Source organism: Bufo bufo, chromosome 2 (assembly GCF_905171765.1).
Source record: "Bufo bufo chromosome 2, aBufBuf1.1, whole genome shotgun sequence".
Lineage (NCBI taxonomy): Eukaryota > Metazoa > Chordata > Amphibia > Anura > Bufonidae > Bufo > Bufo bufo.
The window spans coordinates 485361384-485379234 of record NC_053390.1 but is presented as its reverse complement, the minus strand read 5'-3'; the positions used below and the strand labels follow the sequence as shown (position 1 = coordinate 485379234).

Below are 17851 nucleotides of genomic sequence, written 5' to 3'. Positions count from 1 at the left end.
TGATGAATAAGCCGAAACTTATTCGGCTCTTTCTTGGGAACCACCCCTAACGGTGACACCCTCAGGTTCACCAACGGCGGAACGGGAAACGGCCCCGCCATTCTACCCAACATCACTTCCTTGGCCAATTTCTCAGAAACTACCTCCCGATGCTCTAAAGCTGACCTCAAATTCTTAGGCACCCCATACCCTTGCCCCGAAACTGACGGAATAACAAAACCCACTCGAAAACCTTCAGCCAGCAACCTCGCCGCCTCCCGCCGCGGGTACCTATTTAGAAACCGTGCCATCCTTTCCACTTGCACCGGCGTCAGACCCTTTTCCAACATTGTCCCCCCCTCTCTGCCGACCTCCCCTAAAGCATCGATTCGCTCCATGAGACCCTCCACAATTGGTACACTCGTGCTTGAACTTACACTTTGCACCAAATTTACAGTTTCCGTCATTAAACAAGAAACACAACCCTCTTGCTGAAGCTGCCGCGAAATTCCCTTGACCTGACCCCCCCGACTCCCCCCGAAAGGGCTGCCCAGACCGTACCGGGGCTGTTACCCTTAACCACAGCCCAATATCCTTGTGGTCCCACCGTATGTTAGGCCGGACCGCCTTCCTCTGACGGAATTGCTCGTCATATCGGAGCCAACCCGTACCCCCATAAACCCGGTATGCCTCCCCAATCGCGTCCATATAACAAAACAGCGCCGAACAACATTCCGGCGCCTTTTCACCAATGACGCTAGCCAAAATTGCGAACGCCTGCAACTAGTTAGCAAACGTACGCGGAATCAAGCGGTAGCGCCGCTTCTCATCCTCCTCTTTTTTACCCTCATCCTTCCTTACCTTATCTAGCTGAAACCTTTCCAACGGGAGCAGGGAAAATATTTCCACATACTCCCCCCTCCAGATCCGTTCCCTAACCTCCTGTTTTAAGTGCGCCCCTAAAGGACCCTCAAAACACACGTACATCTCACCCCGTGCACCGTCATCCACTCTCGGCCTATCCTCCTCACCCCCAGCCTGAGTTTGCACTGACGCCGACCCCACTGACATCGAACTCGCCCCCGTGTCCGTCCCCCTGGCCCCAGGCCCCACACCCCAAGCCGGCAGCGGCGATGCTCCTCCCGCCCCGACCCCCGACAACCACCCAGCTACTCCACCCAAGATCTTACCCAGGCTCCTACCCACCTCCTCTGGCCGTCCTGCACCCCCGACGCCCCCCGGACAGCCCAGTAAAGACAAAAAGGGACCCCATGATATCTCACCAGGGCGCGCGGGTGCTGTGAATCCCGCCGCCGCTAATCCGGCATCCAGACGCTCCATTTCACCAACAGGACGTTCCGCAGATGTACTTGCCGCGCTGCATCTGTCTTCAGGCCGCACTGTTACTTCTCCCTCAGCATCCCTCCAGCTTCTGCCTGGCATGGCAACAGTCAAATGGGGGGCGTGGCCATCTCCGAAATCACTGGAAGCATGGGGCCTGTGCAAATCCTGGGGAGCCTCCTGCACAGCCCGTACGACTGCGGACCCTCTCCCACGCTGAGCGGCCCCCCCAGAATCGGACACACTGGGGGAAACCGCAGACCCTGGTCCGGATCCGGCCGACGCTGCTGCAGAGAGCGGGGGGAGGGGGGTTACATCCCCGCTCTGCTCATGGGCCCGCCGCTGCACTGGATTCCTCCCACGGCGGGGACGCCTGACTGAAGCCTGCTGCGCCGCTCCCCGCCGTGAAGGGTCCCCGGAGGGGCTCCGCAATCGGCGTCTGACCCGTGGGGTTTCATCCGGGCTTAAGCGCGCCGGCGGTCGGGCCCGCCGCGGCCGTCTAGCCCCGACCTCAGGAATCACCGCCGCCACTGGGGGTCCCTGAAGCAGGCCTCCTAACTGCTCCCTCAACCAGTCGGGTCCCCGGGCTTCCGCCTCCATCCTGATCTGCGCCAGCATTTCTTCCACTGACATGGTGAGGAGTCAGGTACGTCAGTTGGCTAAACCGCCCAAACAAAATGGCACCCCGAACCCCTCTTCCCCCATACTATATACACTGCGTGCAGAATTATTAGGCAAATGAGTATTTTGACCACATCATCCTCTTTATGCATGTTGTCTTACTCCAAGCTGTATAGGCTCGAAAGCCTACTACCAATTAAGCATATTAGGTGATGTGCATCTCTGTAATGAGAAGGGGTGTGGTCTAATGACATCAACACCCTATATTAGGTGTGCATAATTATTAGGCAACTTCCTTTCCTTTGGCAAAATGGGTCAAAAGAAGGACTTGACAGGCTCAGAAAAGTCAAAAATAGTGAGATATCTTGCAGAGGGATGCAGCACTCTTAAAATTGCAAAGCTTCTGAAGCGTGATCATCGAACAATCAAGCGTTTCATTCAAAATAGTCAACAGGGTCGCAAGAAGCGTGTGGAAAAACCAAGGCGCAAAATAACTGCCCATGAACTGAGAAAAGTCAAGCGTGCAGCTGCCAAGATGCCACTTGCCACCAGTTTGGCCATATTTCAGAGCTGCAACATCACTGGAGTGCCCAAAAGCACAAGGTGTGCAATACTCAGAGACATGGCCAAGGTAAGAAAGGCTGAAAGACGACCACCACTGAACAAGACACACAAGCTGAAACGTCAAGACTGGGCCAAGAAATATCTCAAGACTGATTTTTCTAAGGTTTTATGGACTGATGAAATGAGAGTGAGTCTTGATGGGCCAGATGGATGGGCCCGTGGCTGGATTGGTAAAGGGCAGAGAGCTCCAGTCCGACTCAGACGCCAGCAAGGTGGAGGTGGAGTACTGGTTTGGGCTGGTATCATCAAAGATGAGCTTGTGGGGCCTTTTCGGGTTGAGGATGGAGTCAAGCTCAACTCCCAGTCCTACTGCCAGTTTCTGGAAGACACCTTCTTCAAGCAGTGGTACAGGAAGAAGTTTGCATCCTTCAAGAAAAACATGATTTTCATGCAGGACAATGCTCCATCACACGCGTCCAAGTACTCCACAGCGTGGCTGGCAAGAAAGGGTATAAAAGAAGAAAATCTAATGACATGGCCTCCTTGTTCACCTGATCTGAACCCCATTGAGAACCTGTGGTCCATCATCAAATGTGAGATTTACAAGGAGGGAAAACAGTACACCTCTCTGAACAGTGTCTGGGAGGCTGTGGTTGCTGCTGCACGCAATGTTGATGGTGAACAGATCAAAACACTGACAGAATCCATGGATGGCAGGCTTTTGAGTGTCCTTGCAAAGAAAGGTGGCTATATTGGTCACTGATTTGTTTTTGTTTTGTTTTTGAATGTCAGAAATGTATATTTGTGAATGTTGAGATGTTATATTGGTTTCACTGGTAAAAATAAATAATTGAAATGGGTATATATTTGTTTTTTGTTAAGTTGCCTAATAATTATGCACAGTAACAGTCACCTGCACACACAGATATCCCCCTAAAATAGCTAAAACTAAAAACAAACTAAAAACTACTTCCAAAAATATTCAGCTTTGATATTAATGAGTTTTTTGGGTTCATTGAGAACATGGTTGTTGTTCAATAATAAAATTAATCCTCAAAAATACAACTTGCCTAATAATTCTGCACTCCCTGTATACCCCTCACCACACCCCCTTTTGTTACCCCGGCAACCCCTCCATCTCCCGGCTGCAAACCTAATTAACCCTTCCACCGCCTGACTCCTCGCCAACCAAACCAGCGTCATGCTGGCCTCCCTTTAGCTCCGCTTTTAGTCCGGCCTCACTTTAGGATAATCCTGATCAGGATTCTTCCGGCATAGAGCCCCGACGACGGAACTCTATGCCGGAAGACAAGAACGCAGGTGTGAAAGAGCCCTTAGACTCCTTGTACAGACGACTCAGAGCTGCTAGTGCTTGCCTTGCCTCAGCTCTGATTGGTTGGTGGGCGGGGAGGGGAGGGGCTGGCAGAAGCAGCTTCCACTCTAGGATCATATTACGCTCCTCCCAAGTCCCTCCCTCAGGCTCCCTGCTGCCAGCGTGAGGTGAGCGTCTCTGCATTGTCTGTGCTCTATGTGACAGCTGACAACACAGGACTTTTAGCGCGGGCCGCTCCCGACGGCCTTTTGGCTGGCGGATGGGCCTATTTTATGGTAGACCCTGGAGCTGCAGCTCCATCAGCCCCTACGTTAATCCGGCCCTGATTATAAATCATGACAATGCTGTGCGCTCCTGCAAGTCCAGAGCGGTGGATCACACTCACACACGGAGCGTGATTCCCGCAATGGACTGCTACAACAGCCCAACAGCCCAAACAGTTGTAGCAGTAAATTGTTGACACAACCCTTAGGCCCCTTTCAGATGAGCAGGTCCCATGCTCTGGACACGCAGTGTGGGTATGCAATAGCACCCGTCCTGCCATACCAGCACTGCTGGGGTCGCATAGCATTATATTGATTTATGATGCTATGTAACCCTTAGAGCTCTGGAATATATTTGATAACACTGACATAATGCTGGAACTTCTATCTTCATTCAGCAGGACCTGCGCCGACGTCACCTCGCTCACCACGTGGTGAGCGCAATGACATCAGCGCAAGTCCTTTTGCAGGTCCTGCAAGAAGAAGAAAGAAGATGATAACGGCTGCGCGTTCAAGTGGATGAGGTAAGTAATTTTTTTATTATTTTTTAACCCTTAATGGACATTTCACTTAGCATTCTGTATTAAAGAATGCTATTATTTTCCATTATAACCATGTTATAATGGAAAATATTAAAATCTAAGGAACACCGAGCCCTAAACTTAAACTTCAGTGAAGAAGTCCGGGTTCGGGTCTGGGTACCACATTCAGTTTTTTATCACGCGCGTGCAAAACGCATTAAAAAGCTTTGCACTCACGTGAAAAAAACTGAACAACGCAACGCAATCGTAGACAAAACTAAAAAAATTGCATGCGCACTCGCACGGGTTTCCCACAATGCGCCCGCAACGCATCCGGACCAAATCTGTGATGCCCATGTGCAAGGGGCCTAAGTGTTACATAGCATCATAAATCAATATAATGCTATGCAACCGCGGCAGTGCTCCGTAGTTCAGGACGGGAGTTTTTCCTGACACACGCTGCGAGTCCAATGTATGGGACTTGCTCATGTAAAAGGGGCCCCTTAGACTTAAAAATGTAGCACAGCTCTATCTGCAATGCATTCGTGAAAAACACTTTGGCAGCCAGCAGTAGATCATTTTAGCTATAGCAATTGTTTGTGTCAGAAATTTTCTTTCTGGTGTTTTTGAGGGCTTTTGCAGTTTTTGGTGCATTTTTTGCTGATGTTTTATCAGCCTTTTTAAGTGGGAAAAAGCCATTTTCAGATGTTGTATGCAACTCTAGGGTAATATTACACCCAGGAAAAATGTTTTATTTGTAGAGGTGTTTTTCTTCTCTGAGGCTCATTGGGACAATGGCATTTAAAAAAAAAATCATAACATGCTCTGGGTCTGGTGTTTTTTCTCCCATAGGCCCCCATTGTGTTTAGTTTTTTTGCATCTTCAAAAAGACTTGTGTATTAGTATTTTAATGCTTTTACGGAGAAAGTGACATCACAAGGGGATTACTTTCCTATAAAAAAAAAGTCAAGTATACAAAAACTGCCTTTAAAATCCTAAGTGCTAAAACACACTATATGGGCAAAAACATCAAAAAAAAATATACCTTTAAAAAGCTACAAAAAAAAAGATTAAGGCAAGATCAGTCTTTTTTTTATTTTTTACATGTTTTTTTCTCAGAAAATACCAAGGAACAAAACTAGATTTGATTAATTCACAAATGTTATACAAATGGCATTTCTACTTCACATTATCAACTATAAAATATCAATTTGATCAACATTTCTAGGAATGTCTTACCTGTTCTTCCAAAGTAGCCATGCCCTTATTTCTGAGCCGGAGAGTTTCTTTCCCATCGGACATTTTCCCTTCACTGGCACATTTATTGGGTTTGCCTCTTTGCCCAATCATATCTAGGAGAACACAATAATAGCAAATTTTAACCAGCAGCCATAATTGTGTTTTAAGATTTGACATTATATAACATTCATAACATTATCAAGTCTCCATCTTAAATAGGTAATGAATGTCTGTTTAAAAGGATTATCCAGAATTTAAATATTGATCAGTGGGGTCTGACTTCCAGCACCTCCACTGATCAATTGTTGATGAGGGCACCACACTCAGGTTAGGGCTCTTTCACACTTGCGTTCTTGTCTTCCGGCATAGAGTTCGGTCGTCGGGGCTCTATGCCGGAAGAATCCTGATCAGGATTATCCTAATGCATTCTGAATGGAGTGAAATACGTTCAGGATGCATCAGGATGTCTTCAGTTCCGGAACGGAACGTTTTTTGGCCGGAGAAAATACCGCAGCATGCTGCGCTTTTTGCTCCGGACAAAAAACCGGAACACTTGCCGCAAGGCCGGATTCGGAATTAATGCCCATTGAAAGGCATTGATCCGGATCCGGCCTTAAGCTAAACGTCGTTTCGGCGCATTTCTGAATGGTTACCATGACTGCCGGGACGCTAAAGTCCTGGCAGCCATGGTAAAGTGTAGCGGGGAGCAGTATACTTACAGTCCGTGCGGCTCCCGGGGCGCTCCAGAGTGACGTCAGGGCGCCCCAAGCGCATGGATCACGTCATCCATGCGCATGGGGCGCTCTGACGTCATTCTGGAGCGCCCCAGGAGCCGCACGGACTGTAAGTATACCGCTCCCCCGCTCCCCGCTCCTACTAGGGCAACCAGGACTTTAATAGCGTCCTGGGTGCCATAGTAACACTGAAAGCATTTGGAAGACGGTTCCGTCTTCAAATGCTTTCAGTACACTTGCGTTTTTCCGGATCCGGAGTGTAATTCCGGCAAGTGGAGTACACGCCGGATCCGGACAACGCAAGTGTGAAAGAGCCCTTAGTGCTGTGGCTTCTTCCTTGGCCTGTAATGTCACGTCCATTAGTCACAAGACCTTTGTGCAGCTCAGTCCAGGGGCGTAACTAGAAGTGCCTGGGCCCCACAGCAAATTTTTTTTATGGACCCCCCCAGCCCCCGGCCAATTTTTTATATACTATTTTTACCCCCACCTGTCCTTTTTATTTTTGATAAAAATCTTTTTTATTTATATGCAAATTACCTTCCTAACGTGCCCAAAGGGCTGTCCCTCTGGCCGTTTGTGCCCAGCTGTGTCCATTATCGCCAAGGCCAGTGCCGTCCCGCTATCATTTATTCACTGCTGTCCTCGTCTTTTTTTTTTCTAAGTGTGCCGTAGTCTCGCGCATGTGCCGATGTTACTCACGTGTGGGCCCGTGCGGTGTCCTGGCAGCAGCCTCAAGTAATGTTATCGAGCATGCACCAGAAAGCGGAGAAAGCTAGCACATGCGTGATTACACTACTTTAGGCTGCTGCCAGGACACCGCATGGGCCCGGACATGAGTAACATCAGCGCATGCGCAAGACTACGGCGCACTTAGAAAAAAAAAAAGACGAGGACAGCAGTGAATAATTAACAGCGGGGCGGTGGTGGGCTTGGCGATAATGGGCACGGCTGGGCACAAACGGCCGGAGTGACAACCTCTTGGGCACGATAGGAAGGTAATTTACATATAAATAAAAAAAATTTAACTTGACTGACACGCTGTCGGGCCCCGGGCCCCTTGTCAGCCCGGACCCTGAAGCAGCCACTTCCCCTGCTTCCCCGGTAGTTATGCCACTGGCTCAGTCCCATTCAAGTGAATAGGATTTCACTGTAATACGAAGCACAGTCGCTATACAATGCATGGCCTTCTGGTTGGTATGCTGTGAGGAGGTAGCAGCACAGCCTGTCAAACAAACAGCTGATCGGCAAGGTTGCTGAGAGTTAGACCCCCAACAATTTTATAATGATGACCTATCCTAAGAATGGACCATCAGTATTTGAATCTAAGAAACCCCTTTAATTTCCGTTTTAGCAATTTCTTTTTTTTTTTAATCAGATAATTTTAATTAGCAATTTTTCAAAACAAAAGATGTACATACATCTAATCCCCCCCCCCCCCCCCCCCTCCCACCCTCCCAACAGTCCCTTTCAAGGCAAAAGCAATATATCAAAGTTCCAAGATAATGAAAAATTCAGTTCGGCATGTCAATTAAATCATGACATAAAGCTCGACACAGGATTATACGTCTTTGCATGTAGGCATATACATCTGAGCAATGGTATACAGCAGTTGTGTAGAGGACTTCATACAAACATGGTATTTTGTACATATATATTTTATATTTTATATAGACACCTCCTAGGATGGCTTTATATCTAAATCTGCCTAGATTTGTTCCTTATTCTCCTTTTATCATCCCTACGTATTGGCCCACTCATACCTCCATACACCCTCTCACACCTGAATATTATAGTGTTGGATCCAGAGAGACCAGATTTTTTCAAATTTTTTTAGACTATTCCTTTTACAATAAACAAATTGTTCAAGGCGTATCAGTGAATGTACCTTGTTCTCCAGCTCATTCACTGTTGGCGGCTGTCTATCCAACCAGTGAAATGCTATTACCTTTCTCGCCTGGTACAACACTCGAAGGATAGCCAGTCTTTTCTCCGCCATTTCCTCCGACAATTCCACACACCCCAAAATACAAGTCACAATTGTCATACTTAGTCTAATTTCAAATACATTCTTTAATATCTCCTCTACTCCCTTCCAGTACCTCCTTAATCTGGGGCAATTCCACATTAGGTGAATAAGATCAGCGTTCGCCACATCACATCTTGGGCAACAGTCGTCCATTCTGTACCCTATCTTTTTTAGTATTACTGGTGTTCTATATACCCGATGCACTAACAGGAGCTGAGATACCCTATGAGCTTCGCTTACCGCCACCTTAGTAGCATCCTTCCTCCATTTCTCATATAGTGGAAAATCTTGCTTTTTAAACTGTGCTTCCATAAGGCAAGCATAATTCAATGAAATGACCCCCGTTGTGCCCCCACTCGTCTTTACCAAATCTATTACTAAATTTTTCTGTGCAGGACTTACCTCCTCTATCTGTCCTTGGGCACGCAATGCATGTCTGAGTTGTAGGTATAAGTAAAATTGGGACCTCGGTAGCCCAAATTCCTGCTGTAATTTACTGAATTCCTTAAGGATATTATTCTCAAACAACTGCTTCATATATTTAAGTCCCTTTGCCTCCCACACCCGTATTCCATCAACTTTGTCCACCTCCCTATACATGAAATTCGGCCAGATATGAGTAAGATCCGAATACCCTTTTATGCCTATAACCTCCCTGGCTTTCCACCGTGTATTATGTATGGATCGCAGTATTTTATGCGTACTACCCTTTTTATGAAATGTGCCATCCTCCAGAGATGCCCTCAAGTTGTTACTCCCCACCAGTACCTGAATAATTTTGCCAGCTGTGCTCAGGCCCTCCGTCGACTCCCATCCTCTCATATGCTGTAATTGTGCCGCCAAATAATACATCCACGGATCCGGAACTCCCAGCCCCCCATTGGTCTTAGGCCTACATAAAGTCGCCAACTTAATTCGTGGTACGCCCTTCTTCCAGATAAGGTCTCTAAATATTGCATTTACCACATAGAAGATTCTTAGAGGTATCCACACTGGGGCGTTATGCAATATGTACAGGGAGTGCAGAATTATTAGGCAAGTTGTATTTTTGAGGATTAATTTTATTATTGAACAACAACCATGTTCTCAATGAACCCAAAAAACTCATTAATATCAAAGCTGAATATTTTTGGAAGTAGTTTTTAGTTTGTTTTTAGTTTTAGCTATTTTAGGGGGATATCTGTGTGTGCAGGTGACTATTACTGTGCATAATTATTAGGCAACTTAACAAAAAACAAATATATACCCATTTCAATTATTTATTTTTACCAGTGAAACCAATATAACATCTCAACATTCACAAATATACATTTCTGACATTCAAAAACAAAACAAAAACAAATCAGTGACCAATATAGCCACCTTTCTTTGCAAGGACACTCAAAAGCCTGCCATCCATGGATTCTGTCAGTGTTTTGATCTGTTCACCATCAACATTGCGTGCAGCAGCATCCACAGCCTCCCAGACACTGTTCAGAGAGGTGTACTGTTTTCCCTCCTTGTAAATCTCACATTTGATGATGGACCACAGGTTCTCAATGGGGTTCAGATCAGGTGAACAAGGAGGCCATGTCATTAGATTTTCTTCTTTTATACCCTTTCTTGCCAGCCACGCTGTGGAGTACTTGGACGCGTGTGATGGAGCATTGTCCTGCATGAAAATCATGTTTTTCTTGAAGGATGCAGACTTCTTCCTGTACCACTGCTTGAAGAAGGTGTCTTCCAGAAACTGGCAGTAGGACTGGGAGTTGAGCTTGACTCCATCCTCAACCCGAAAATGCCCCACAAGCTCATCTTTGATGATACCAGCCCAAACCAGTACTCCACCTCCACCTTGCTGGCGTCTGAGTCGGACTGGAGCTCTCTGCCCTTTACCAATCCAGCCACGGGCCCATCCATCTGGCCCATCAAGACTCACTCTCATTTCATCAGTCCATAAAACCTTAGAAAAATCAGTCTTGAGATATTTCTTGGCCCAGTCTTGACGTTTCAGCTTGTGTGTCTTGTTCAGTGGTGGTCGTCTTTCAGCCTTTCTTACCTTGGCCATGTCTCTGAGTATTGCACACCTTGTGCTTTTGGGCACTCCAGTGATGTTGCAGCTCTGAAATATGGCCAAACTGGTGGCAAGTGGCATCTTGGCAGCTGCACGCTTGACTTTTCTCAGTTCATGGGCAGTTATTTTGCGCCTTGGTTTTTCCACACGCTTCTTGCGACCCTGTTGACTATTTTGAATGAAACGCTTGATTGTTCGATGATCACGCTTCAGAAGCTTTGCCATTTTAAGAGTGCTGCATCCCTCTGCAAGATATCTCACTATTTTTGACTTTTCTGAGCCTGTCAAGTCCTTCTTTTGACCCATTTTGCCAAAGGAAAGGAAGTTGCCTAATAATTATGCACACCTAATATAGGGTGTTGATGTCATTAGACCACACCCCTTCTCATTACAGAGATGCACATCACCTAATATGCTTAATTGGTAGTAGGCTTTCGAGCCTATACAGCTTGGAGTAAGACAACATGCATAAAGAGGATGATGTGGTCAAAATACTCATTTGCCTAATAATTCTGCACGCAGTGTATAACAACTGGGGCATTAGTATCATTTTGATCAGGTTAGTTCTACCTATCAATGACAACGGCAGTTTTATCCATGCATTTACCTTCTGCTTAAACTTTTGCAGCAAAGGGGTGATATTCAGCCTCTCAAAATCTGAATCATTACAGGAAATTTGAATACCTAGATATTTGAAAGACTGAACAATCTGTAAACCCTCAACATTCGATCTAGCCTGGCTATTATCTTTCCTCAGAGGCATCAGCACAGATTTTGTCCAGTTAATACACAAACCTGACATCTTCCCAAACCTATCTATCACCTCCATTGCCGCAGGAAGAGACACCGTCCAGTTATCTAGAAATAGTAACAAGTCGTCTGCATACAAGGCTACTTTCTCTGTTAGGGAACCATACATAAAACCCTTAATCTTCTCAGAAGTCCTGATAGCTTCCGCTAATGGTTCGACTGCAATTGCAAATAATAGAGGTGATAGAGGACAGCCCTGTCTTGTCCCTCTATATAATGCAAAGCTATCTGACAGGTTACCATTAACTCTAACTTTTGCTGTCGGATCTTTATACAGGAGTTGGATCCAGTCTATGAAGGTGGTGCCAAACCCTAATTTCTGCAGTACCTTCCATAAATACCTCCAATCCACACTATCGAATGCTTTGGCCGCATCGAGAGATGCGACCGCCGCATTCGGATTGCAAGCCTGCCCCTGAATATTTAGGAAAAGGCGCCTGATGTTAACCGCCGTTGACATGCTTGGCATGAAACCTGCCTGATCTGGATGAATAAGCTTAGATATAATCGTATTCAGGCGATTTGCCAAGATCTTCGCTAGAATCTTAATATCCACCTGGAGGAGTGAAATAGGCCTATATGACTCCGCCTCCATTATATCTTTGCCCGGTTTCGGAATGACCACTATTGTCGCCTCTGTCATGCTGGGGGGCAGCTTTTTCTGCGTTTTGGCCTCCTTAAAGACTTCCAATAACTGAGGCAGCATCACTGAGGCAAACCGCTTGTATATCTCCACCGGCAGCCCATCACTTCCTGGAGCCTTATTATTGGACATACACGCCAACGCCGTCTCCAACTCATTAACTGTTATAGGGGAGTCTAATTTAGTTCGCTGTTCAGTTGTAAGAGTTGGCAATTGCAGACCCGCAAGAAATGAATCAATCTCTGCGTCTGATGCCATTAATCGGGAGGCATATAAGTTTGAATAAAACCCATTCATTATTCCTAGTAACTGTTCCGGAGCACTACATTGAACCCCAGATGCATCTTTGAGAGTCGCTATATAACTAGAAGAACGCTGTGCTCTGGATACCATAGCCAACATTCTCCCTGTCTTTTCTCCCTCTTCATAATAAACCTGTTTCTGGAAAAACTGTTTGTTTCTAGCGTTAAGCAATAGTCTATCATTTAGCTCTTTTTGTGCCCCTACCCATATCTCCCTGTGCCTATTAATAGGTTGTTCTACATATGTAGCCTCAGCCACTTCCATCACTCGTGTTAGGGCCTGTACCTTAGCTCTAGTTTCGCTTTTTTTTCTATTTACCTGCGCTATAAGTAACCCTCTGACAAAGGCTTTCATAGTGTCCCATACAATCAGTCTTGAAGTGTCCGGCAAATTAATCCTAAAGAACTCTTCCAATCACCCCTTAATATTATCCACGTCCACTAAAAGAGGAAGCCAGAACGGATTAAACGTCCATGATCCACCATTTCCTATCCTAACAGGTTTAAATGGAGCGGACATTAATAATGGAGAATGATCTGTCAGCCGTCTAACTAAGTATCTAACTTCCTGTACTAGTTGCCCCATTTCTTTGTTTACTAGTGCTAAGTCAATCCTAGATAGTGAGCCAAATGAACTAGAGCAACAAGAGTATTGCTGCAGCTGTGGGTTCCTTTCCCTCCATATGTCCACTAGAGCCACCTCCTGTAATAACCTCCCAAATGAGGTATAATCATCTGTTGGATTCCTCACCGCCATCCCCATCCTAGGGCATATTACGTTGTTAAAATCTCCCAGTATGAGAGCTGGTACCCCTGGGAAGTCTGCTATAAAAGATAGAACCTTTCTGACCACTATTGGAGAGTATGGTGGAGGAATGTACACTCCACATATAACACATAACCGACCATATAGAGTGCCATATAAGCATACATAGCAACCCTCATCATCCACCCTGTTGGAAAGACAGCAAAATTGGATGTTTTTATGAATCAAGATGCTGACCCCTCTTGCATATGTGGAATACGTGGAGTGATATCCCGATCCCGCCCACGATGGTTTGAGTAAGTGTGCCTGTTCCGGCAATAAATGGGTCTCTTGTAGGCAGCATATGAGAGGATGTAGCGGCCGGATGCTCTCCATAATTGCTCTTCTTTTGGCCGTGTCTTTAATCCCACGCACATTCCAACTAAGGAATTTAACACAATCAGCCATTAGTACTAGAAAACTGTCTACTGCCTAGTGCGTTACGAGTCTGTCTCCCACACTCTGGAGGATGGCACATCACATTCCATTTCACACACCTCCACTTCCAACCTTTCATCCATACATACCGATAACCGCTTTGCCTTTCAACATTCCCCAATCCCCCCCCCTCTGAAACCCTGCCATACAATGACAAAAACTAAAGAACATTTCAAAGTACTGGGCTTACCAACCGGCCCCAGACCACGCCCGTGTATCAGGCCCGTGGGATTACACTTTACCCGTTAGCAAGACCAGTAGTGACCCTTCGCTGACAAACAGTATCAGCGAGAGGAGCACAACTAGAGATAATTGAGTAAAATACAGTGTGCAAACTAATAGCCGTCCGCACTTCTGCTATTACAACTGATCGCCATTTCTCCCTCCACACTTTTCCCGGCATAATAACATACGTCAGATAACACAGTGCATAGAATATAGGACATATGACATATGACACCTTCTTCAGATATAACGGACAGTTTAACTACCCTGTCACTAAGATGTATATAAGTATGCATTTCCCCGCCATTTTTTGCATCATAAAATATGCTTTTTCCACATTTGCTATTATTTAGATAGCATTCTGTACTCCCTCCTGATTCCTCCTCTCTCTATAGTGCTTTTAACAAATAAACAGTGCAACTAAATAAAATCAAGAGAAAGGAAGTTATACACTTAAGGGATATTTAGACCACCATTTCGGTAGACTGAGATACGTCTCTTCATGCAGGAGGCTGTTGTTCCATCCGTATCTGTCTTTCATTCCTGTCCAGCCACCTATTTGCCTCTTTGGGATCCTCAAAGAAACTTGTCATGTTCAGGGCTACCACTCGCAACCTGGCTGGGTAGATCATAGAGTATGGGACTCCCAGACCTCTCAGCCGCTTTTTAACTTCCATAAATCGGGCTCTTTTTTTCTGCACCTCCATAGAGTAATCTGGGAACAATGATATTTTATGTCCCTCCACGGATAAATCTGGCATTTCTCTGGCCTTACGGAGAAGGATGTCCCAGTCCCTATAATGCAATAGTTTGGCCAGAACTGTCCTCGGCGGAGCTCCCGGTGGTAGAGGCCTAGTAGGTACTCTGTGGGCTCGCTCAACTGCGAATAACGGTGTCAGAGAGTCTGGACCAAACTGCTCTTTCAGCCATGCTTCAAAATATTCGGTAGGATTTCTGCCCTCCACCTTTTCCGGCATTCCTACTATGCGTACATTATTTCGGCGCAATCTGTTCTCCATGTCATCTTGCTTGGCCGCCAATGCACTTAGTATTCGGGCATGCTCCGCTACATCCCCCTTTAGAGGTTGCACCTCATCCTCCACATCCCCCATCCTGTCTTCTAGTGCTGTTGTGCGTTCTGCAAGTTTTTTAAAATCATGTCTCATAATGGATATGTCCTCCTTAATGGCGCCCACCTGGACCGTCAGGGCATTAAGAGATCTCCCACATTTAGATATGGCGTGCATCACATCCTTAAGGGTGGGTTCCCCCGAGTCCGAGTCGCCAGTTTGTATTGATCATTTGATGAAGTAAGTCAATCAGACTTTTGTACAACTTACTTTCTATCTATCTGGGGTGGAATTAGAATTATGTGAGCCTCAGTCTCTACCACACCACAAGACCTAGTGGCATTCCTACAGTCTTTAAAGATATATCTCCCCTCCCAAAAAAATTATAATAACAATACAATTTTCTACAGATGATAATACATCTCAAAATACTGTAATACAGTAATGCATTCAACAAATAATACCACTGTACAATTATCCAATATTATCACCATACGGTTACTGAACAAAAGCAATATGAGCAAATATTAACACTGCACAAATAATACCACCAAAGATGCACCAAACCAGTTGATAAAGACTCGGGATCTTTACAAACTTTCCAGAATGTAATCCAGCATCCGAACCCCAGTTTTTCAGGTTTGCTTCGGACGAATCCAGTAAAATGGAGGGCAGCACCGTTTTACTGCACATGTCGGTGTGAAAAAGCACTAGGAATGAAGAAGGATTCTTACATGACTCTCAGAGAAAGTGGAGGATGGAGGGCTTGCAGGGATGTGTCATTCAGTGTTGGGCTGTGAATGAGTGTGGATGGGTCTAGCAGTGTTTGACAGAAAAACAATCTTAGGAACAGTCAAAAGTCACAAGCTCAAAACTGTACAACACGTATTTAAACATCCATAGGATAGATATAGCATTCAAAATCTCTGTGAAAACACCTGAAATACTAGTCCGAACTCTGTGTCAGGGCATCTCCTCATAGTTAATCATTTTTTGTTTAACTTTAGGAAAACAGCATACATGTGTCTTACAATATGCAGGGAAGAGGACGATAATATCTGTGAATGATAATGTGACATAGTAGGCAAAAATCCATATTGTTTCATATCCACACAGTTAAAATTTTTATTTTTTTGGGAGGAGAAAGTTGGGGAAGCAGCATATACGTGTCTTACAATATGCAGGGTAGCAGAGTTAACATTCACAGTCGAAATGTGTTAACTAAATGTGGTAACTTACCAAGTGTGACTGTTAACTCTGCTACAACTGTAGTGGGCCAAAATCCATGTTGTTTCATCTCCACACAGTTTACATTTTCTTTGCTTGAAGTTTGGGGGAAAAAAGCATATATGTGTCTTACAACCGCAGGGTAACAGAGGATAATTATAAAAAAGTGGTGGGGTGGAGGGCACTCAAATAACTGGGTATATAGATATATGAAGAGATATAGGTCAATACAGATTAATATATAAAAGATTGTTTAATGATTGAGTATAGAATATAAAATGTACACCATAAGTGGTGAATAAAACCGTAGGTAGGTCCTGATATATTCAAGTACGTAGTACTCAGATAGCAATTACCACAAAGTAATGTGGTATTGAGATAGAATAAAACATGTACTCAAGTAAGATATATATATCACTGTATAATATAGTTTAGCGTCTCTGGGCTCCGGCGTCTCTGGTTACGTCCCACGTGGTATGGAGGATGGCGTCCCACGTGACCGGAGAGATGTCTGCGTCACTGCGGTCAGCTGAGTAGTTACGTCAGCTGTTGCAGCCGGCTCTATTGAATAGATATGTTGCGGTCTTTCTTTGTAAAAATCCTTGGGAGTTTAAACCATTATGGGTCAAAATACTGTCTATAATGTAACCAAACGCATTTCGGTGCACTCTTGCACCTTCATCAGTGGTAGACAGTATTACTGATCGCCTTCTTATTTATAGGGGAGGGATCATTAAGGTGTCCTGGGAATTGGTAAAGTGCGGGATGGATCCAATAGCTGTGTTTCCATGTATACAACATGAGGACTATGTGTACATGTGACTCTGCCATATGCATGATCATAGCAGGGTCCATGTATCATCATAAGGATATGTTAAAATAGTAATAAGATTGTAATAAGCAATAAGATTAAAATAAATATGAATAAATATAAGTGAGGGGTGAGGATAAGAACAAAGTATATTTGGGGTAAAATTTCTCCTATTGGGCCTCCAATATAGAGCTATATTAGAATATATGGAAATATAGGAATATCTATATGGATGTATAAAAGGTATAATGACAGCGGGGCCCGTGCAGTGACTGTATTCTACTACACGAGCCCTGCTCACTGTATAATCGTATCTCTAATGGTTAATTGTTATGTATATACCGTAATTGCATAATCAGCGCCTGTATACTTACAAGCGCTCGGTAGGTAGCAGAGAGGAGGGAGGAGGCAGGCCGGGAGGACGGGTGCTGGCAGCGTGAGTCACTACGTCACGCGCCTGCGCCGCCTGCTTCATTCATAAAGTGGGAGGCGCAGGCGCGTGACGTAGTGACTGACGCTGCCAGCGCCTGTCCTCCCGGCCTGCCTCCTCCCTCCTCTCTGATACCTACCGAGCGCTTGTAAGTATACAGGTGCTGATTATGCGATTACGGTATATACATAACAATTAACTTTTAGAGATACGATTATACAGTGAGCGGGGCCCGTGTAGTAGAATACAGTCACTGCACGGGCCCTGCTGTCATTATAAAAGCAGATGCCGGCCCCCAGCCCCTCCCTCACAGCTGATACACCCGCCGCGCGGCATCACGGCGGGTGTATCATTGAAAATTCAGCAAAATCAGCAGCATTCGCCCCATAAGACGCACTGCTATTCCCCCCCCACTT

At 45.4% G+C, this 17851-nt stretch overlaps 1 protein-coding gene across 1 annotated transcript in view; it reads right to left on the bottom strand.

Annotated features, from left to right (window-relative positions):
- GIPC3 (GIPC PDZ domain containing family member 3) overlaps positions 1–17851 on the bottom strand; it is a 496711-nt gene that overhangs the window by 299279 nt on the left and 179581 nt on the right. The window contains exon 4 of the mRNA XM_040419835.1: positions 5862–5974. Within this exon, the coding sequence (XP_040275769.1) occupies positions 5862–5974 (113 nt within the window). The remainder of the gene's footprint in view (positions 1–5861; positions 5975–17851) is intronic.